General features: G+C 31.5%; 1 protein-coding gene across 11 annotated transcripts in view; it reads left to right on the top strand.

Moving 5' to 3' along the window:
* FAM13B (family with sequence similarity 13 member B) overlaps positions 1 to 23,128 on the top strand; it is a 155,594-nt gene that overhangs the window by 107,252 nt on the left and 25,214 nt on the right. For all 11 annotated transcript variants that reach the window (XM_074291409.1, XM_074291408.1, XM_074291406.1 and 8 more), the window contains 4 exons: positions 3 to 163; positions 17,451 to 17,492; positions 20,150 to 20,305; positions 21,651 to 21,780. In XM_074291409.1, the coding sequence (XP_074147510.1) occupies positions 3 to 163; positions 17,451 to 17,492; positions 20,150 to 20,305; positions 21,651 to 21,780 (489 nt within the window). The remainder of the gene's footprint in view (positions 1 to 2; positions 164 to 17,450; positions 17,493 to 20,149; positions 20,306 to 21,650; positions 21,781 to 23,128) is intronic.

The following is a 23,128-nucleotide window of genomic DNA, read 5'->3' as shown; positions in this document are numbered from 1 at the left end:
AGATCAATGAGCTCTCTGAGGAAGAGGAAGAAGATGAAAAGCTAGAGCAGTCCGAAGAACTTCCAGAAGATTGTGTAGAACAGTCTAAAGAAATGCCAGAGGTGGTACACTTGAGGATGACTGAGAACATACTGGAATCTAATAGTGTTAAAGCATCAACAAGGTAAGGATTCAGTTATTAAAATTAGCTCTTGATCTCTGCATGAGATTTTATCTGGTGCCAGGATTGTGCCAGTTGAATAAAGGAAGAAAAAGAAGTGATTTTTAAAAACTGAAAATAATGAAAATTTTCCATTATAAACACATATTTATGGTATTCTGGCAGATGACAACTAAATCCTTCAGGATAGTTTGGAGCCTGTGATTCCATCCATTTCTCAAAGCTTTAGCTTCTACTGTCTGGAAATTGAGTTTAGTAGACGAAAGTTAAATTTTTGGAGGGGAGAACAGTCACTCTAGATTCTCTCTGGTGCATCCTTGTTTCAGCATGAGGAGAGAGGAAGACAAGAGCAGAGTTCTTACGTGAAGTAATTAAAAATAAAAATAGTTTTAATTTACTGAATACTTTCTTTGCAATGACCTTGTAAAATAAATAGTGAAGAAGTTAACTTGTATCATGGAGCTGGGACTTTAAAAAATATATTGTCAAGTTCTCTGTTTTTACACACTATCATCCTCTTGTCTGCAAGGTAGCATGACTTTCAATGTGTATCACATTAAAGAGGTGACACAGCTAGATTCTGGTTTACTATTTATGATTATAAATTTGGCAACCAATTTAGTTAGGCACCGAAATAAAATGGCTTTGGTATACCAAGTATGTCACTGATAAATGGAAGTAAAGTGTTACTTTAAAGTGCTTATTAATTCCCCAAACAAGGAAGTGTGTTAAAGTGCTTATTAATTCCCCAAACAAGGAAGTATGTTACTTTTCTTTAAAAGGACAGTCATTGTGACTTGCAGAAAATTTTGGAAACATTTTACTTAGAGCTGTTAGCTTATCAGTATCACTTATTAAAGAAGCTAGCATTAAAATCCTTCCATTGAAAATCATTGTCTTGAGTAATGAGGAAGGGAATAAAGAAAACTAAAGATTCTAAAGTTTATTACATATGTATCACTTCTGCATAAAATAGCTCCCCAAATGAAATTATATCTATGACATGTTTTATATATACTTGAAGACTAGTTTCCATGAAGTACCTGGGAGCTCCATTTACCATTGCAGATTGCAGTCCTTTAGTGTATCAATATACATAATACAAAATAGCCACTGCAATCAGTGGCTATTTAGTAGCTCATAATCAAGAATTGCTGTGGCTGTAAAATTCATTATAAAGTTGTTGTTCTATTGATTTAGAGAAGCTTAAGTTGGCTCAGTTGGTTCTCAGTCTTTGGTGATAATTAACCCAGCTTATCGCTAGGTCTACAAGAAGCCTATCCAGCCTGGTAGGACCTACCAGAGTATGGCCTTTTATTGAATGGCTTTTGAAAATTTAAAATTACTGCCAAGATATAGTTGGCCATTGCTTTCTCCAGTGGGGACTCTTAATAAGAGGATAAATACTTCTTGATGGCTTTTCAGAATATAAGTAGACACATATTTCAACATCTGAAAAGTCCCATTCCCTTTTTATTTGTGATAGTAAACCAAATGATGCCATTTAAAATTTTTTTCAATGGTGACTTTTAGTGGATATATGTCATTGACTAAATTCACTTCAGTAGCTTTTGTATTCTGCATATATTCATCCTTTTGGAAGTGAGTTTTTCACTTTTGTCCCTCTTCAGATGCCATGGCATACATTTTGAAAAATACTATCTCTGCATATATTGATTATATACTTTTCTGAGTTGCAGTTGATTTTTTTTTTTTTTAGCCATGATTTTTGTACATGATTTCCTTCTGACACCCTTTTCTGTTTACTTTCATCTAAGGATTCCTTTACTGTTCTTAATTCACCAAGCAATTAATAGCATACATACTATGTGCAAAACACAGGAAAATATAATGAAGAGTTTTGTGTATAATGTGTAGCTTGGTTTTTAAATGAATATGAAGATAACTTAAAACATGTTTTCTCTATCCTTAGTCCTTATAGTACTTCTCACAATTGCATAGCACTATAGGGTTCAGAGAGCACTTGCAGTCTAGCATGAGACTAAGATAATAGATATGCAAACTATTCAACTGTTAAAGTTAGCGTACTTAAAGGTTTTTTCCATTTCTCCTTCCTCATGTGACCTTCTTACTCATTGCTACAGGTAAATGACTACTAAATATCAGTTTTTACCCAATGCTCTTTCTAGTGAAGTTATTTTTGTTTTTTAATAAGTAATAGTACCTTATTTAATTGGTTCCTATAGATTCTGTAGATGAAAAACTTCATAGAAATAATAATCTGAAGTTTTTTGTCAAATTCATTTTTTTAGGGAAAATATTGTTTTGACTCAGGAATTGAGCTTTTAAAATCTTGTACACTACTTGTTCCTATAGTAAATCTTTACCATATAAAATCATTTGAAGCAACTGTTTGCCCAAGAGAAGATAAAATTTGACTGGGTATTGAGAAGTAAGGTAAGAATTGGGGGGTGTGGAGGGGAGAGGCAAAGGTGGGAATAGGAGAAGTGCCATTCTTGGTTCTTATATAGTATCTAATTTCAAGTATTTGAAGGATTGTGACATAGAATAAAGATGAAATTGATTCTTCTTGGTCCTAGAAAGTAGAAGAAATAAAACCATTAGGAAAACTTAGGGAAGCTGATTTCAGCTTCTTAGAGGAAAATTTTCCTTGCAGTGTTGATAGAAAAGTGGAATGGATCACTGTATAAGTTAAAGTGAAGGTTTTAATTTGGAGAATATTTTTTTTTTTATTTTTTATATATATATATATATATATATATTTTATAATATTATCCCTTGTATTCATTTTTCCAAATTACCCTCCCTCCCTCTATTCCCTCCCCCCGACGACAGGCAATACCATACATTTTACATGTGTTACAATATAGTCTAGGTACAATACATGTGTGTGAATATCATTTTCTTGTTGCACAATAAACATTAGAATCCGAAGGTACATGCAACCTGGGCAGACAGATATTAGTGCTAACAATTTTCATTCCCCTCCCAGTGTTTCTTCTCTGGGTGTAGCTACCTCTGTCCATCATTGATCAACTGGAAGTGAGTTGGATCTTCTTTATGTTGAAGATTTCCACTTCCATCAGAATACATCCTCATACAGTATTGTTGTTGAAGTGTACAGTGATCTTCTGGTTCTGCTCATTTCACTCAGCATCAGTTGATTTAAGTCTCTCCAGGCCTCTCTATATTCCTCCTGCTGGTCATTTCTTACCGAGCAATAATATTCCATAACCTTCATATACCACAATTTACCCAACCATTCTCCAACTGATGGACATCCATTCATCTTCCAGTTTCTAGCTACAACAAAAAGAGCTGCCACAAACATTTTGGCACATATATGTCTCTTTCCGCTCTTTAGTATTTCTTTGGGATATAATCCCAGTAGTAGCGCTGCTGGGTCAAAGGGTATGCACAGTTTGATAACTTTTTGGGCATAATTCCAGATTGCTCTCCAGAATGGCTGGATTCTTTCACAACTCCACCAGCAATGTATTAGTGTCCCAATTTCCCCACATCCCCTCCAACATTTGTCATTATTTGTTCCTGTCATCTTAGCCAATCTGACAGGTGTGTAGTGGTATCTCAGAGTGGTCTTAATTTGCATTTCTCTGATCAGTAGTGATTTGGAACACTCTTTCATGTGAGTGGATATAGTTTCAATTTCTTCCTCTGAGAATTGTCTGTTCATATCCTTTGACCATTTATCAATTGGAGAATGGTTCGGTTTCTTATAAATTAGGGTCAGTTCTCTATATATTTTGGAAATGAGACCTTTGTCAGAACCTTTGTTTTTAAAAATATTTTCCCAATTTGTTACTTCCCTTCTAATCTTGTTTGCATTAGTATTATTTGTACAGAAACTTTTTAGTTTGATGTAATCAAAATCTTCTATTTTGTGATCAATAATGATCTCTAGTTCTCCTCTGGTCATAAATTCCTTCCTCCTCCACAAGTCTGAGAGGTAGATTATCCTCTGTTCCTCTAATCTATTTATTATCTCCCTCTTTATGCCTAAATCATGGACCCATTTTGATCTTATCTTGGTATATGGTGTTAAGTGTGGATCCATATCTAATTTCTGCCATACTAATTTCCAGTTTTCCCAACAGTTTTTTCCGAATAATGAATTTTTATCCCTAATGTTGGAATCTTTGGGTTTGTCAAAGATTAGATTGCTATAGATGTACCCTTTTTTGTCCTTTGTATCTAATCTGTTCCACTGATCTACCGGTCTATTTCGTAGCCAATACCAAATGGTTTTGGTGACTGCTGCTATATAATATAGCTTTAGATCAGGTACACTTAGACCACCTTCCTCTGAGTTTTTTTTCATTAGTTCCCTTGCAATTCTTGACCTTTTATTCTTCCATATGAATTTTGTTGTTATTTTTTCTAGGTCATTAAAATAGTTTCTTGGGAGTCTGATTGGTATAGCACTAAATAAATAGATTAGTTTGGGGAGTATTGTCATCTTTATTATATTCGCTCGGCCTATCCAAGAGCACTGAATGTCTTTCCAATTATTTAAATCTGATTTTATTTTTGTGGCAAGTGTTTTGTAATTTTTCTCATATAATTCCTGACTTTTCTTTGGTAGATGGATTCCCAAATATTTTATACTCTCAACATTTGTTTGGAATGGAATTTCTCTTTGTATCTCTTGCTGTTGCATTTTGTTGGTGATATATAAGAATGCTGAGGATTTATGTGGATTTATTTTGTATCCTGCCACTTTGCTGAAATTTTGAATTATTTCTAGTAGCTTTTTAGCAGAGTCTTTGGGGTTCTCTAAGTATACCATCATGTCATCTGCAAAAAGTGATAGTTTAATTTCCTCATTTCCTACTCTAATTCCTTGAATCTCTTTCTCGGCTCTTATTGCCGAGGCTAGCGTTTCTAGTACTATATTGAATAGTAATGGTGATAGTGGGCAACCTTGTTTCACTCCTGATCTTACTGGGAAAGGTTGCAGTTTATTTCTATTGCATATTATGCTTACTGACGGTCTTAAATATATATTCCTGATTATTCTAAGGAATAATCCATTTATTCCTATACTCTCAAGAGTTTTTAGTAGGAATGGATGTTGGATTTTGTCAAATGCTTTTTCTGCATCTATTGAGATGATCATATGGTTCTTATTAATTTGATTATTAATATGGTCAATTATATTAATAGTTTTCCTAATATTAAACCAGCCCTGCATTCCTGGAATAAATCCTACTTGATCATAGTGTATTATCTTGGAGATGATTTTCTGAAGTCTTTTTGCTAATATCTTATTTAAGATTTTAGCATCAATATTCATTAAGGAGATTGGTCTATAATTTTCTTTCTCAGTTTTCGATCTACCAGGTTTAGGTATCAGTACCATGTCTGTGTCATAAAAGGAGTTTGGTAGGACTCCTTCATCCCCTATTTTTTCAAATAATTTATATAACATTGGGGCTAATTGTTCTTTAAATGTTTGGTAGAATTCACATGTGAATCCATCTGGCCCTGGGGATTTTTTCCTGGGGAGTTGATTAATAGCTTGTTCTATTTCTTTTTCTGAAATGGGACTATTTAAGCAATTTATCTCCTCCTCTGTTAATCTAGGGAGCCTATATTTTTGGAGAAAGTCATCCATTTCACTTAAGTTATCAAATTTATTGGCATAAAGTTGGGCAAAGTAACTCCTTATTATTTCTCTAATTTCCTCTTCATTGGTGGAAAGATCCCCCTTTTCATTTGTAAGACTATCAATTTGATTTTCCTCTTTCTTTTTTTTGATCAAATTTACCAAAGGTTTATCTATTTTATTGGCTTTTTCATAAAACCAACTCTTGGTTTTATTTATTAATTCAATAGTTTTTTTACTTTCAATTTTATTGATTTCTCCTTTTAATTTTTGTATTTCGAGTTTAATTTTTGGTTGGGGGTTTATAATTTGGTCTTTTTCTAGCCTTTTAAGTTGTAAGCCCAATTCATTAATCTTCTCTTTCTCAATTTTCTTCAAATAAGCCTCTAAAGATATATAATTTCCCCTTATTACTGCTTTAGCTGCATCCCAAAGATTTTGATATGATGTCTCATCATTATCATTATCTTGGGTGAAATTGTTAATTGTTTCTATAATTTGCTCTTTCACCCAGTCATTCTTTAAGATGAGATTATTCAGTTTCCAATTACTTTTTGGTCTATTTACCCCTAACTTTTTACTGAATGTAGCTTTTATTGCATTGTGATCTGAGAAGGCATTTATTATTTCTGCCTTCCTACATTTAATTTTGAGATCTTTATGTCCTAATATATGGTCAATTTTTGTATAGGATCCATGAACTGCTGAGAAGAAAGTATATTCCTTCCTATTGCCATTCAGTTTTCTTTTGGAGAATATTTTAGAAGGTATTTGTACTTAAGCTTAGGAGTGGAATATGTACTATTTACATCACAAGTTTGTCATAGGAAAGCACTTTGAATATTTTAAAGCACAACTTGGGGCAGGTAGGTGGCATAGTAGATAGAGCACCAGCCCTGAAAGCAGGAGGACCTGAGTTGAAATGTGACCTCAAACATTTAACACTTCCTAGCTGTGTGACCCTAGGCAAGTCACTTAATCCCAATTGCCTTAGCAAAAAAAAAAAAAAAACAACAAAAAAACACAACGCAAGTATGAATGGTTATTACTACTAGCTCAATGAGTCTATGGAAAGACCTTGAGGTAGCATTGTGACTTAAAATAATGCAAAAAAATTTTAAAGATAAACAGAATCCTAACTAATGAAAAGAAGTGGTAGGAGATAATTTTGTATTCGAATTAAACTTTTTTTTTCCTTTTTTTTTTTTTTTTTTAATTAACTCTGCCTGTTTGCCAAGATATCAGATGCTTATTTTGGGGAACTGAGCAGAGTTAATCCAGGTAGAGAAGATTAGAGTGGAAGACAGTTTTTTTTTTTTTTTTTTGGTGGGGGGGAGAACTTGGCTTTTGACTGGTCCTATCCCAAACCCAAATAATCTCTGAGTATACAAATCTCCCAAGAAACTTATATTTGCCAAATATAGTGGGAATCATTTAGTTTATTTAAACAAATCCTCCAAGTAATACTCCCCTCTTGTGGATAGAAATATTCCTTGTGTGTTTATAATTAGAATGTAATGACATCATTGTGGAAGCTACATTTGTTCAAATGGAATTTTATGCAGTTCATTGCTTGTGAACATTTGTTATTGTTCTTGAATACATCTGCATTTCTTTGTTTTTAAAAGTATAGATTCTGAAGTAAGATAAATTAAGAGACCTTTTTTAAACAGACTTTTTTTTTTAAAAAGAGGAGACTTCCTTAGCCCAAAACACACAAATATCTTTTTTTTTTTTTTTTTTTGTTAGTATACATAAGGGTTTTGGAAGCTAGTGTTAATAAGGCAATTGGGGTTAAATGACTTGCCCAGGGTCACATCGCTAGGAAGAGTTAAATGTTTAATTAGCTTTAAATCTCTATATCTGCTATGACACTTGGTTCAAAAAAGTATAACTTACTATTTTTAAAGAAAAAATTTGTAAGAGATTTTAAAAGATAGCTTTGTAAATTCCTTTTATTTTTCAAATGAATACATTGAGACCTATCCATTGAGAGTAGTAAAGTAACTTTTTTCTAAGACTACAGCAACCCATAATTGGAAAGGACCATGATTTGAAAACAATATTCCTGACTGCAAGTCAGTATTTTTTCTTTTTTTGTGCTGCTAAATTAAAATCCTTTACATCAACAAATGGAATTCTCTTTGAGTTCAAGGAGTTTAAAAACGAGGAGAGCTGATCGGTTTCTTCTTCTTCTTCTTCTTCTTCTTCTTTTTTTTTTTTTTTTGCAACAAATATCTCTCAAAATGAGTAATTATGTGATATTCCAATTCCTGAGTAGAGATGAAAAGGAAATTTGCATGCAATTCATGTGTCCAAAAGCAATTTAATGAATATTGGGATCTACTTTTTCCTTTTTTTATGAGAAAAGTCTTATCTTTAGATATTTGTTAGAGTTGCTCTCTCTTTTTAGGGGTTTCAGGATAATGATAGGTGCTAAGCAAGGTGTGCAATTTGTTTTCTTTTCCAGTATAGCGTCCTGGCTAATTGTATATTATAGTATCTATAGTATAATAGCACTAGTAACTGGTTGAAGGGAATTGAGTTATGTGACTTATTAGATGTAAAGGGTTTGGTCAGTAATGCTGTTGCTTTGGGACTCTTTTAACCCAGATGGATGAAGATATTGGGAAAAGAGCAGGAAGTCTTTTGTGGTAACTTTAAGGATAAAAATGAAAGAAAGGAAATAACACAGGATAGTAGCCTTTTTGGAGCAGTGCTAGGAGAATGGTGTTAAGTTATTCCCTTAACTAAAAATCAGAAGTTTTGTGGAGGTGCTTATGACTTGGTACTCTAAACATGGATGCAAATACTTTGCTTTTGGGAGAGGTAAAATAAAAGTCTATTACACAAAGATCCTAACAAGGACTTACCTGTTATTTGTAAGACCTGAGTTCAGATCTATCTTAATAATATCAAGAGAATTAATAGCTGTCTGCCTCAGTTTTCCTGTTTCTAAAGTGGGAATAATAATAGTGCCTACCTCCTAGTTATTTTAACGAAACAATGTTTCTCTACTGTAAAATGAGAAGGTTGTTTGGATTAAAGGAATTCTAAGGTTTTTTTCAGGTCTAGATCTGTGATCTAAAATTCATTTTGTATTGGATATTATAACTGCAGTCTGAGAATTCTTTTCTCTAAAATGAACTCATTGGACATAAGGATTTCTAATTTTTTCTAATTATGAGAATCTGTTTATGGAACCATAAATAAGACTATAGGTAGACCTGGTAGCCTATTGTTTTAATAAAGTGGTTGCAATACTTAATTTGGTAATTTCTTTTTTTAAAAGGGAAGAGAAAAAAATGTATCTTTTCCTTTTTGTAGGTTTAAAATGCCTACATTTTATAATTGAGATGAATTCATCGATTTATTATGTACTTAATGTGTATTAGACCAAGTTATTGTGATACAAAAGTTAAAAAAAGATATGTGTTATCCAGACTCTCAGAGAGTTTTCATTCTATAGGTACTTTTTTTTTTTTTTTTTTAATACCACAAAAAGCATCTACCTTAAAATCGTAAGAAATCATCATGTAAAATGGTGATAATTAGGATATTTTTCTTTATTTTATATATATATATATATATATATATATATATATATATATATGCTTTTTATTTTCAAAACACATTCATGTGTAATTTTTCAACATTGACTCTTGTAAAATCTTATGTTCCAATCCCCCCCCTCCCTTTCCCCTCCTCTTGATGGCAAGTAATCCAATATGTTAGATCTTTTTATTTAAAAAATTTTTTTTACATGAACCTTTAATAGTCTGGCCATTTTGTACTTGTTTTGGACTTGTTCATTTCTTATATTTGTTAAAAATCAATTTGACATTTATGTCCTTTATGTGAATGAATGAAATTATGGTTCTTAAGAGACTATCTAATAAAAGCTTGAAGGGACCTTAGATCTATGATTGGCTAGTTTTTTTTTTTTTTTTTTTTTTTTTTTTTTTTTTTTTTTTTTGTTTTGTTTTGTTTTTTGATCAATTTTATATGTTATTGTGTGTGGCATCTCACCCAGATTTCTGATTGTGCTCCACCTAAAAAGCAGTAAAGTATTTGGTGTGCTTCATCTAAAAAGCTGTAAAGTATTTGGAAGGACATTTTTGGAGTGTTGATTGGGTAGCTTCTTGTCAGTAGTGACCTCATGTTGCAGTCTGCTATTTAGACTGCAGAGTTTAGCACAGCTCTGTCTAGAAGTATTCAGCCTTTGGAAGGTAGCCACTGAAGTCAAACTCAGTAATATTCATAAGCATTTATTAACTTGCCATTATGGTTTTTCAAATGAAGTCCCTTTATCAGAAATGTACAGTGGGAATAGCTACAATAATCAGAATGACCTGCAAGGTTCTGTTACAGAGGTGAGTTGATCAGAATAATTTTGGTATAGCTAGGATATGGAGGAAATAGATTAGTTTGATTATATATTTATTTTAGGAAACTTATATTTAGGCCTCATAACTTGATGATATGCCAATTATAATTCTAGTAGTTAAAAAAGATAAATTTAAAGTTATTTATGGTTTCTAAAAAATTACTGGTGGTATAAGCTGATCTTTTAAAATAGTTAATAGAAGAAAACATCAAGCAAGAATTTATTTACCAGTTAGAGCTGCAAAACAGTTGATTAAAGATTAAAGAGATATATGTCCCTTGTGATTTATTTAGTATATTTCTCTTGCTTTGTTATTTTGTACTAAGGCTAATGAATACAGCCATGATATAAATAACACATGATTAACATTTTTAAATTGAGAAGTTGTGTGTAGCATCTATCTGCAGAATCTATAAGTAGTTTGACTGAAAAATGTTTTTAGGATTCTATGTGTGCTAATCTAGAATTCATGCCCTGTTTTTAGCCATATGTAATTGCTATAGTCAGAGTTATGCTGATGAATGAATGACCATATGTTTTTTTTAAGGCTGTTTCAGTATATTTGAGGATTTTTGTTAGCTTTGCTGGTTAGTATAAGATCCTGAGAAGCTGGTTTAAACTGAAGAAGAAAAAAAAAACTTATTAAAATGTTATTTTCACACTCTGGATTTGTTCTTCAATAGACACAAAAGATAAGTTGAATGATAAATATGGTCCAATTTGTATGTGGCCTTACACATGAAAATCCCATTTCATTTTATCCCTTCCTTTTCCATCAACTCCTAATTTGATATATTCTTCATGGACATTCAGTTTTATGCCTTTTGTTTTTACCTGTGAGTGTATGTAATTCTACGAACTGTTTATCTGCTTTTTTCATAGTAACTCTTCATGATCTTTCAGCTGTTAAGTGTATTAAATGTCTTTACTGACAGTTTATCTTATAAACTTTTTATTGGTGTTCCGATAAGCCAAGTTGATCAGCATTTTATGTAATATTGTATTTTTTATGTAATTTAGAGGAATGAAGGCAGTAAAACCTAAATTAAGCTCCTTATCTAATTGTATAGATCAAAGCAAACTTGTATTCCTATTTGTAAATTAAATGGCACATTGAGTGGAAGTAAAGGGACAGAAGAAGAATGTAGCTTTAGAATAGACTTTTTGTTTTGTTTTGTTTTGGTTTTTTGCAATTTTTCAAAAGAGGGAAAGTTAAGTATTTTTATTTTGAACGTTCTAACTACTGGCATTTCTGAAATTTTTTTATAGCAGTCTGTCTTAGGAATTGTTGCAAAAAAAATTATGGCACAGACTAACTTTTAAATTACCTTTAAATTTTCACTGGACTCACAAAGGTTATTCTAGTTTTTTGTTGTAGTCCTAACCTCTTTTTAAGACCCACTCCAAAATATCACTATCAAGGCAGTAGTAGACTTTGAAAGACTCAAAAAAAAGGAGAATATTAAGAAAGTGGATTGGAAGGATTTAAATTTTGTCAAGATTCTGGATTTAGTAATCAACAAGATAAAAAATGATTGCATATTTAAAATACAAACTTGGGGGTCCATTTCTATTCCTGTTGCATTCTTCTTCTAGGACACTTATCAGTGTCTTTTCTAAAATATATTTACCCAGAAGTGAGCAAACATAGTACTTCTTTAGCCGTTGAAAGGGGACTTATAGGGAAATTTACGGTTTCATTTTCAAAATGTGTAACTCCAAGTCAGTGTTTCCAGTTATAAAATTTAGAAGTAAAATTGTTTGAGCTTCAGGAATTGATTGCTTTAGCTGAATATACTCTTTAGCCTAGTTTTTTTTTTTTTTTTTTTTAAACAATGCAGCAGGGATTTTGCTGTTTTAGAATAACCAGAAACTCTTGATGTTCAAGTTTTGTTTGGGGCATTGTGGCATGATGGCTCACCTTTGGCCTTGGGACTACTTGAATTCTGTGATAGCTTATATGTCTCTGCAAAAGGTACCAAACATTTAACTCATTTCGCTTATGTACACCTGTGAGAAATGGGCTAATGGCTGTAATTCATTTCAGTTTTGTTTATATTGGTAGGAGGGAGGTGCTTTATGAGCCTTTTTGTCAGTTTTAAGTAAAGAATTTTAAGACTTCATCTTGAAAGTTACCGTCTTAAAAAGTTTAGGCTAGAGGGAGTCAAGTCCCAGTTTTTAATGTTAGTAGATATGGATAGATTTTTTTTTTTTTTTTTTTTTTAGTGGGTCTGGTTTGGCTGATTTTTATTTTACACTATTTTTACACACCTTATTTAATTTGATTTTCATATGATCCATATATTGTTTTATTTGTACAGACAAGATTGTTCTAGAATTGCTTCTGTTCTAATAATAATAGCTCACTTTTAGATAGCAGTTTTTGACATGTATTTTATTATTTGATTTTACAAAAACCTCATGAAATAGGTGCTGTTATCCCAAATACAAATGAGGAAAATAAGAGTCACAGTATTTGAATGATTTGCCTAAGGTAATGCTGCTATTAAGTAATCTTTAGGTAGTAGTTGAACACAGGCCTTTTTGATTTTTTACTCCAGAATTCTTTCCACTCTTTCAGGATTAGTACTTAACATACATTTTGGTTAACTTAAAAATAGAAAAATAGACTCGGTCTTTGGGGATGCTTGAAACAGTTGAACTATAAATTTAAAATGTTACTCTTTGTTTAGGATTGATTCTATGTAGCTAATGGTTTCTTTGAGAGGAAGGAGGAAGATTGCATTTATAGTAGTACGACATTCACAAATTTTTTGGAAGCTATTACCAGACTTCTAAACTTTTACTTGAGTAATGCTGAGCATTCGTGTTGATCAATTTTATAGTTCTGTACATTTCTATAATTCTGTTTTAGAGAGTCTTAAGAAAGTACAAATGTAAATTGCAATCTAAGCAGGACTTGTAAATGTTAAGGCTTTCAGAATTTTACTACATAGAATCAGTGGTGTTAGTAATCAGGATAAATTCTTGACATGTTTCATTAGATGATCTTTGAGAACTTTTTACTTTAATTTCACAACATCCTAAAATAGTAATCATAAACAATACCTTACATATGCATAAGAAGTTTATTTTTAGCACTGTGCCCTCACCTATCTTATTTCATTTGATCTTAGCATTCCTATAAAGTTGGTTGGGCAGGTGGTCTTATTCCTGCTCAACAGGTGATGAAATTGAGACTCAGAGGTGAAATGATTTGCTCAGAACTTGCTAGAACTTTGCTAGAACTTGAGCAGGGTCTAGACCTCATCTTTTGATTCCTAGTCACTATTAAGCATTCAGAGAATTCAGAATTCAGTTTTTTTTTTTTTTTTGCCCATTTTGTGATCAAGACATGTGGGAGTTAAGTTATGTAGCATAAGCAATAAGTCATTGGGTCCTAAAATAGACTTCCAATATGCTTATTCTAGTTACTTTCTCTAACTACTGGAGCATGTTTTTTTAACCTAGACAGTTGTAATGTAAAGTGAACTTGAACTTTGACTTTCTTGGGCTGGTGTAGTTAAATTTGTAATTTTTATTTAGCATGGGTATTTCTTTTCCACATTTGTTGTCTCTTAGGTATTTGTTTATTCATGTTGTAAGTTTTTTTAAAAGTAAAATTGTTTTGTAAAACCATTGACTAAAATTGCTTAAAAAAAAAGCCTTTGAAAGTAAGGAGGAAAAAGTTACTTCTATGTGTTATTTTTACCACGTTATTTGAAGCTAAGCTGTTTAATATTGTTTGTCATCTTTTCAGTTTTACTTATAAATTTCAAATATATGTACTATATATTTTTTAGTAAAAAGTAAGTTAAGTATAAAAAAGTGAGAAACCTATCCTGTCAGCTAAATGACCATCTATAAAAGGAAACGTTTTACTCATGTGGGGAGACACATTTAAGCCATTATAAACCGTTAGAATCATTATTTTTTAAAAATTAAAAATATTGTGAATTTAGAAAATCATCAGCAAATTGTGAACTTTTTATTAATAAAGAAGGCCAGCAGAAAGGATTGTATATGAAATGAATATATTTGCATATATCTTTTTTAAAAGTATGTCTGAAATGTAACATGTTAGTAGCACATTATTCTGCTTGACTGTGTCCCCTTCTAAACTTGGTTCTACTTTCTTTGTAGTTTTAAAATATTTCATTGATTGTCTTTTTTGTTATGAGTTATAAGAAACAATAATATCACTACCCTGTACTTCATCTCATTTCTAGAAGTCTTCGAAAATATAAGCCTTCTCTTGTAACAAATATAGTCAAGACCAAAAAAAAAATTCTTAGGTATATATGAAAGTTTCTTATTCTGCATTTATATTTCTACCCCATGAAGAAGTAAGAAAATACTATTTTGTCGATCTTTCAGAGTTGTGATTGCTCATTGCATTGATTAGCGTTTTTTCAGAGCTATTTTATTTATAATATTGATGTATTCTATTCTGTTCATTTCACACTGTTAGTTCATACAAAATCTTCAGATTTTTCTGGATCCATCCTTTTTTGTTCATTCTCATAATGCAGTAATATTCCATTTTATTCATATTCCATTTCATAGTTGATAGCAACTTTCTTTTTTAAATTGTCATTTTGAATTTTCATGAACAAAATAGAACAGGAAAAAAGGATTATGTGTGAATGTCTTACTATATATACTTTTCCTTTTGAGTAGATAATATTAATCACAAAACTTTGAGAGGTATTATGCTTTTCCTTGTTTACTTCTGACATTCTTTCTGTTTTCCTGGGTACTTGAAAACATGATCATCCTCCTTTTTGTTATTTTTGTTAGCCACTGACAGCTTCCTTGTTTTTCTTTTACCTTATTTCCCCAGCCTTCTGCCATTTAAAAAAGAAAAAAAAAAGAGCCAAAAATTTTAACAAATTTTTGTAGTTAAAATAAATCCCCTGCATTGCTGATGTCCCCAAAATATGTCTCATTCTATATCTTGAATCCATCTTTATTAGGATATTATCTTTTTTAGGATATTTCACCATCTATGTTCTGGAGTTATAGTTGGTCATTTTAGAGATATTAAAAGTCTTTTCCAAGTGGTTTTCCCTTATCTCTGATGTTGCCATTTCTTGTCATTTCTTATGGCACAGTAATATTACATTACATTAACATACCACAGCTTATATTCAGTCATTCCCCAATAATGGACACTTTCTTAGTTACTAGTTTTTTGCCACAACAAAAAAATGCTGCTATAAGTATTTTTTTGGTACATATAAGTCCTTTAAAGATTTATTTGGTCTTTTGGGCAAATATGACTAGTAATGACCTCATTGATCCAAAAATATTATGTAGCTTAGTGACTCTGGGGAGCCAAATCTTTTTTTTTTTTTTTTTTTTTTTTTTTTTGTAAACTATTTTTTTCAATTATACTTAAGGATAAGTTTTCAACTTTCATTTTTATAAGATTTTTGAATTCCAAATTTCTTATCTCCCTGGCCTCCTCTACAGGGTAAGCACTCTGATAAAAGTTATAGATAATGCAGTCAGGTTAAACATATTTCCACATTAAATCATGTTGTGAAAGAAGAAATAGAACAAACCACAAAAAAAAAAACAAAAATTAGAAAAAAAACAAAATTAGTATGCTTCTATCTGTATTCAAACCACATGATTCTTTGGATGTGTGTAGCATTTTCTATCATGAATCTTTTGGAGTTGTCTTGAATCATTGCTGAAAATTGCTGAGAATATCACAGTTGATCATTTCACAATATTACTGTTACTATATATATAGTATTCTCCTGGTTCTCATTTCACTCAACATCATTTCCTGTAAGTCTTTTTAAAATTTTTCTGAAATCTTTCTGCTTATTTCTTACAGAACTGTAATACTCTATTATATTCCTATATCTACCTTGTTCAGTCATTCATCAGTTGATGGACATTCTCTCAATTTTCAATTCTTTATTCAGTTCTCAAGTGCTCTAGAAGGACAATCAGTTCACAACTATAATAAAGCTAATTTCTGCTAATAGCGGATTATTGTGCCTGTCTTCCCATAGTCCTTCCACAATTACCTACCATATTTCTTTTTAAAAAATCATCTTTGTCAATCTAATGTGTTTGAGGTAAAATCTGAGTTATTTTAAAATGTATTTTAATTATTAATTATTTGGAACATTTTTTCATATGGTTGTCCATAGCTTAGATTTCTGCCTTTTAACTATCTGTTCATATCCTTTTATTCTGTTGGAAAGTGCTGTGTGTGTGTATGTGTGTTTTATATCAGATCTTTATTTTTTAAAATTGCAGCAAAAGATTTCCTGTGTTCCCTTGTTTAGTAACTGTTTTCTTTCTTCTTTTTAGTGTACTGATTTTGTGCAAAGCCTGTTCAGATTTTTAGGGAGAAGCATTTATTTTCACCATCTCTTGTGATCATTTTTCTCCCTTTGATTAGGTTCTCTTTTTCTATCCATATCTGTGAAAGATGTCTTTTCCCATTTTCCTTTAATTTGTTCATGATATAACTTTTATATTTAGGTTGTTTATCCATGTAAAGTTCATTCCGCTATATTTTATGAGATGTTGATCTAAGCCTTATTTCTCTCAAGTCACTTTACAGTTTTTTGCAGGCCAGGCATATATTAGGTATGTTTAATGAATATTCACTACCTGCCTGACAGTTACAGAGCGATGCTACATCTAACTATGATGTGTGGATGGGGGGAGGGGATGATGGCGAGATTGAAAGTAACTTGCAAGGCAGAACCTTTGTTAACATTAAGGTAGATGAATATGCTGGATTTGACTCAGCTGATAACTGAAGTCTTGTAATGGAGGTATGGTTATCTTGTCATCTATCTGTGATCTTTTGGCACTTGAATGAAGGAGAGTTGGAATAATTGTATTGCGTTCCTTTGAAGGAAATACATATGGTGGTTGAAGAAAAAAAGCAAATAGTAAGATATGATCAGATTCTAAAAGTTATCTTAGAAAATCTATAATCATACCTTTTTTATCATCTTAGTGAATTTTTCCTAATTATAGTCTTGAATCAAACTATTTGATTTTCTGTTATATATCTATTCAATATGCAAATAGGTAAAGGGTAAGTTTATTTTGCACATTGAAGGGACAGGTCCGTTTATGTGTCTATCTGTTGTTGCATGTCTTTAGCCAGTTAGATTCTGAAAAAAAGTATTAATATAATAATTTTTTGAAAACATTCTTGATTTAATGTATTTTCCTTATTGGTGAGGATGTATATTACTTTATTCACTAAACTGTTATTATTTTAATTTTAAAAAATAATCTTTCTTTGATTACAGTGCTCATATAACTCCCATCAATATCTTGCCAGCCTCTGCAGAGTAAGTAGCATATTTGTTATTTGTTGTTATATATGTTATATTGTTAGATTGCAAGTAATTTATTTCAGTGTTTTCTCCTTAAAAGTTGAAGGTAATGGGTTGATTATTGCCTTTACTTTACATCAAAACATTATATAAAATTTTATGACATGTAAGTAATTAGTAATTATCACAATTCTAGATAATAACTAAAATATATAAAATTATACACAATTTTTAGATTTTTTTAATAAGTGCATATACATATATACTCACAAAATACTTTAAGTACTAGGAACTGAGAGAGGAAGAAAACAAAGTTAGAGAAATCAAGAAGGGATTTATGTAGAAAATGGTATCTGAACTGCCTTCTAAATGAAGAGGAATATATTCCAGGCATGGGGTATGTTCAGTGAAAAGGCATAGGGTTAAAAAGATAATGTATTTTCAGTGAAAAAACAGGCCATTTGGCTGGATTGCGGAATGTGGGAGGGGGAATAATAACTAGCAAGGCTACAAAGTTATGTTGGGGCCAGGTTGAAGAGCTTTACAAGGTAAATAGAATAAAGTTTGTATTTCATCTTAGAGTTACTAGGAAACCATCAGTGTTAGTTTGGGCAATCTTCAATGCAAGTTTTGAGAGATTTGAGACAGGGAGACAAATTAAGAAGTTATAATAATCTAAATGAGAGGTAATTAGGATCTGGACTGAGATGGTAGTTATGTGAGTGGAGAGGGATTGGATTCAAGAGATATGAAGGAAAAACAGCAAGATTCAGCAACTGAGTGGATATGTGGAATAAAGAAAAATGAAGCATCATAAGTAGAGTCAAGATTATAAATTCAAAATACTGAAAGGAAGATGGTGCCTTCAACAGCATTGGGAAAGTTGGAAGAAAAATGGAGTATATGTAGGAGAGAGCAACAAGAAATGAGTTCAGTTTTAGACATGCTTACTTTAAAGAATGTCTGTGGGATATGAGTAAAAATTTTTTTCATACCTTTAATTGAATTTTCCTGATTGAATAAGGAATGAATTATCAGGGTGACTATCACAGTAGTATGCTGGTACCACACGCTACTTATGTGGAACCATCAATTATAGCAAATGGAAGAGTTTTGAATGTGGTGGATAAGCTCACCTACCTTGGCAATATACTTTCTAGGGATGTACACATTGACACATGCATTTCCATTCATGTTTGTGAGGCTCTGAAGGAAAGTTTGGGAGAGGAAGGTATTAGACTATCAAAATGACCTCATTGTAGTGTGCTTGTGAAATCTGGAGAATATACCATTGATTTGCCAGGAAACTGAATAGCTTCCATTTGAATTGTTCTAGGAAGATTCTGATGATTACATGATAAGATAAGGTACCAAACACTGATATCCTTTCTTAAACTAAACTGCCTTGCATTCATATCTTACTGCAGAAAGCACAGCTCTGTTGGGCTGGCCACATTTTTTTGAATGTCAAATGTACCTTTGCCAAAAAGATTATTTAATAGTAAATTCACACAGGGCAGCCGCTCACAAGATGGTCAGAAAAAGGGATACAAGAATACTCTCAAGGGCTCTCTTCAGAGCTTTAGAATTGATTGTATGACATGGGAAATACTGGCACACCCAGTATGATGTGCCCTCATCAGAAGAGGTGCTGTGCTATGCATAAAGCAGAATTGAAGAAGCTCAGAAAAAACAGGAGATGCATAGAGTTAGAGAATGTATTGCAAATGTTCAAGGGATTATTTGTGTCTGACTTGTGGCAGAGAATTCTGAACTTGTATTGGTTTGATCAGTCAGTTAGACATATTAACTTGATTCTAATTTAGCATAATGAGGTCATTTTGGTTTTTGAGAACGAAGAACAACAGCCACCAACCAAATGGTATTTTTTAACATCTTTTACTTGGACAACTTTATCTATTTGGTCACATTTCATAATTTTCATTACAGCTGACATGTTGTACTTAGAGGTCTGTAAAGTACTTTATACACAAAAATGTATTTGTTTCGCAAAAATCTTGAGAAATAAATGCTATTGATATTTATATTGCCATTTAATAGATGAGGAAACTGAGGCTGAGGAGTTAAATGACCAGCCTAGAATTATAGAGTTACTTAAGTATCTGAGGTGGAATTTTCTATTTGGTTCTTTTGGACTCTCAATTTCAGTGTTCTCTCTAAATCAGTTCAAAGGTAATGGAGCCAAAAAGTTTTCAAAGACAGTATGTCATACTGATTACTCTTTTTCCTCTCAGGTAATAGTAATATTGTCTGTTTATATGTGTCATTTGTATCATATTTTCTATATTTTGTTTTCCCCAAGTAATCTCATTACTTTTTTTTTTTTTTTTTATTTTTGGAGGGGGGCTGCTGAGACACTTGGAGTTAAACGACTTGCTCAGGGATCACACAGCCAGTAATTGTCAAGTGTCTGAGGTCAAATTTGAATTCAGGTCCTCCTGATTCAAGGGCTGGTGCTCTATCCATTGTATCACTAGCTGCCCTGGTTTAATTGTTATTTTTGTACAGAAGAATTCTAAATTCCACATCAAGCTCTCATTTCTCTCCTGAGCTCCATCCAACTTTACAACCTTTACTTTAAAAACTTACTAGGTATGTTTTAATGTTACATTGTGGCAATTTTTTCTTAAAACACATTCTCTCTTTTGTAGCATTTTAGAAAGAACCATTAGAGCAGCTGTGGAACAGCACCTTTTTGATCTGCAGAGCAGCATAGATCATGATCTAAAGAATTTACAACAGCATGGTGTGGGGCATAATAATGAAGCAAAAAATATAAATTGTGATGGAGAAGGATCTAATAACCAGTAAGAAACTGTTTATTTTTTTATACTGCAGGAATGTAAAGCTGGCTTTAATGTGAAATTTAGTTTTTTATTTTTAAAATTTCTGCTTAAATTTACCAAACTCAACCCATTTTATTTAAAAGCAAAAGGTAATTTTTTTTTTTTTTCTTAGCAGTGTCTTGTCATTGCTATCTTTTGTAGAATTTTACTGTGGAGGAGTACAATATTTGTCCTCTCTAATAAATATTGCATACCAATTGAAAAGACTGGGAGAAATTCACAGAGGCTTTAGGCCTCTGAGCTTTTTTTCTAGTTCTGAAGTTATGGTTCTGAGATTAAAAATAATGTTAAAAATCGATTCATGAGGTATTATTATAAGAACTAAATGTGGATTATATGATAAGCAGCAATTTAAGTGTGAGCTAAAGCTGAGAAATATTGAAAGATAAAAAGAGCAATCCACATTAATTTTTTTTTGATAACATAGATTGAATATGAGAGTACAGATATCAAAAAGTTTGCTTGTGGAAATTATCTTCCAAAGGATACACTAGAAACAGAGTTCTTAGGACATTTTGTTTTGTTCATGGTAAAAGTGCTTAATTTATTCTAGTAAGTCAATGTGCACATTTATGTTTACAACATGCCTCTCATTGTTGGACCAGTCAATTGATAAAGCAAATCATGTGTACTATCGGTGGCATTTTTGCACTGTTATGTTTGTATAGAAAAGAAGTTGGCATATTGTCTTGAAATAGTCCAAGATATTTCAAGCCCATTTTAAGTAATATTACCAATAATTATAATTTATGTCATGCTTTATCTTTTGCAAAAAGCTATGAAAATATTATCTCATTTTATCCTCACAACACCCCTGGGAGGCAGCTGTTATTATTATCATCCTCATTTTACAGATGAAGAAACTAAGACATATATGATTTACCCACCATTATATATACTTAGTGAGTAAGACAGGATATGAACTCTGATCTTGAGGACTCTGGGTCTGGTACCCTCTTCATTATGCCACCTTATTAATAATTAAGGCAAGTCTGTAGTAACTAGCCATTCTGACTAATTTCATAGAGGAATATAATATAAATTTTTACACTCTTTTGTCAATTTCAGTTACTAATAATTGATTTTTTTTGTCTATTCATGTTGTGAATGCAAAATTAGAATAACTTTTGACTCTTAGTTATTGTTTACTTGCAGTTAGAATAGCTTCTAAATAATTTTCAAAATATTTCCAAATGGTTTAGCAAACTATGTGCCTTTTTAGCCTACAGAGTACAGTTACACACAAATGTATGCCTGTTTAAATTTTTTTTTAATCATGTAGTCTTTTTATCATCTTTGTTACTAGGGATGCTATTGCTGGTGATATTAATGCTAGTGAGAGTAACAGAGACTGCTCTGAAACATTGGCTAGCACAAATTTAGAAAATGAAGCAATTCAGCCTGATTTTGCTTTTGAGAATGAAGAAAATGACCAGGTAAGACAAAGTCAGCTATTCTGATTTTCTATCATATGCTGTTTCACATTCTTCATTTTCTCATGTTTTTCCCTTGACAATGGTTATAGCTTAGCATCTTCACTAACAGATTAGTGTAGCATAGAAGTTATAGCTCTTTCACAATTTGCTTTTTATGTTGTTGTTATTGTACAAATTGTTCTTTTTCTGCTCATTTTCTTCATCTGTTTTTAAAAGCTCTCAAAAATGTTCATTTTTATGATATATATGTTGTAGAATACATTGTTCTTTTTGTTGTGACCACTTCACTTTGTATCAATTTGTCTTTTTTTTTTTTTTACAAGTTTTAAAAATCATCTTTTTCCTTTTTTCCATGCTTTCTTATAACACAATAAAGCATCACATCATATTCATATAACATAACTTAACTCAGCATTTCATTTGTTTTTTCGAATAATATTTTATTTTTTCTAATAACATATAGGGAAAATTTTTAACATTAGGTTTTTAAAAAGTTGAATTCTAAATTCTCTCTCCCTCTTCCCTATGCCTTTCAAATTGAGACAGCAGGCAATTTGTTAAAAATTTCAGTAAGTGTTAATATATGTATGGGTGTAAATATGTTGGGAGACAGATACATACATATAGGTGTAAATATGTTGAGGGAGAGAGAGAGAATGAATTTTGAGGGATTTGTTTTGCTTGACAAAACATACTTGTTATAAAAATTTGTTTCTATTTTTTAAATGGAAGTGGGGGGAGAGAAAATAGAATTATTGCATTTTTTAAAAATAGATACTACAGGTATGAAATGTTGAATATACTTGAAGATGAGTTCACCACATCATTAATGTTACTTAACTGTTTTACATCATTGCAAGAAATCTCTTACAGAAAGGAAGTAATCTGTAAATATTTGTAATATAAAAAAGAAAGAAAAACATTTAATAAACCTTTTTTTTAAAAAAGCACTTAATCAGATATATTAGATTAGCTAGATTCTTTGACATCAGGTGGATGTCAAAGAAAATTATTGCCAATAAATATTATTTTGAAAGTTGTTAGAAACTCATCTAAATGAGATTACTGAGAACATTTCTATTCCATTTGCAGTTTAAAATTGTTTTGCTCACATTTTGTTTCAAGTTTCTAATTTTCAATTAAGACTTCTTTGATGTTTAAAAGTTCTTAAACTTGATTAGAAATGCTTTTTCATTTGCATTTCCATTAAAATTGTGTATATCTAATGCAGAAATATTTGGAACATTTAAAAATGTTTAGAAATATTTCTTTGATTACTGTTTTCTTGTAAGAGTAATCTATAGCATATTGCACAAGGCAGACACTTGTAGTTGTCCTGAAAGAAAAG

Source organism: Sminthopsis crassicaudata, chromosome 2 (assembly GCF_048593235.1).
Source record: "Sminthopsis crassicaudata isolate SCR6 chromosome 2, ASM4859323v1, whole genome shotgun sequence".
NCBI classification, from domain to species: domain Eukaryota; kingdom Metazoa; phylum Chordata; class Mammalia; order Dasyuromorphia; family Dasyuridae; genus Sminthopsis; species Sminthopsis crassicaudata.
Note: the sequence above shows the minus strand (reverse complement) of the source record. Positions and strands in the feature narration are given on the sequence as shown.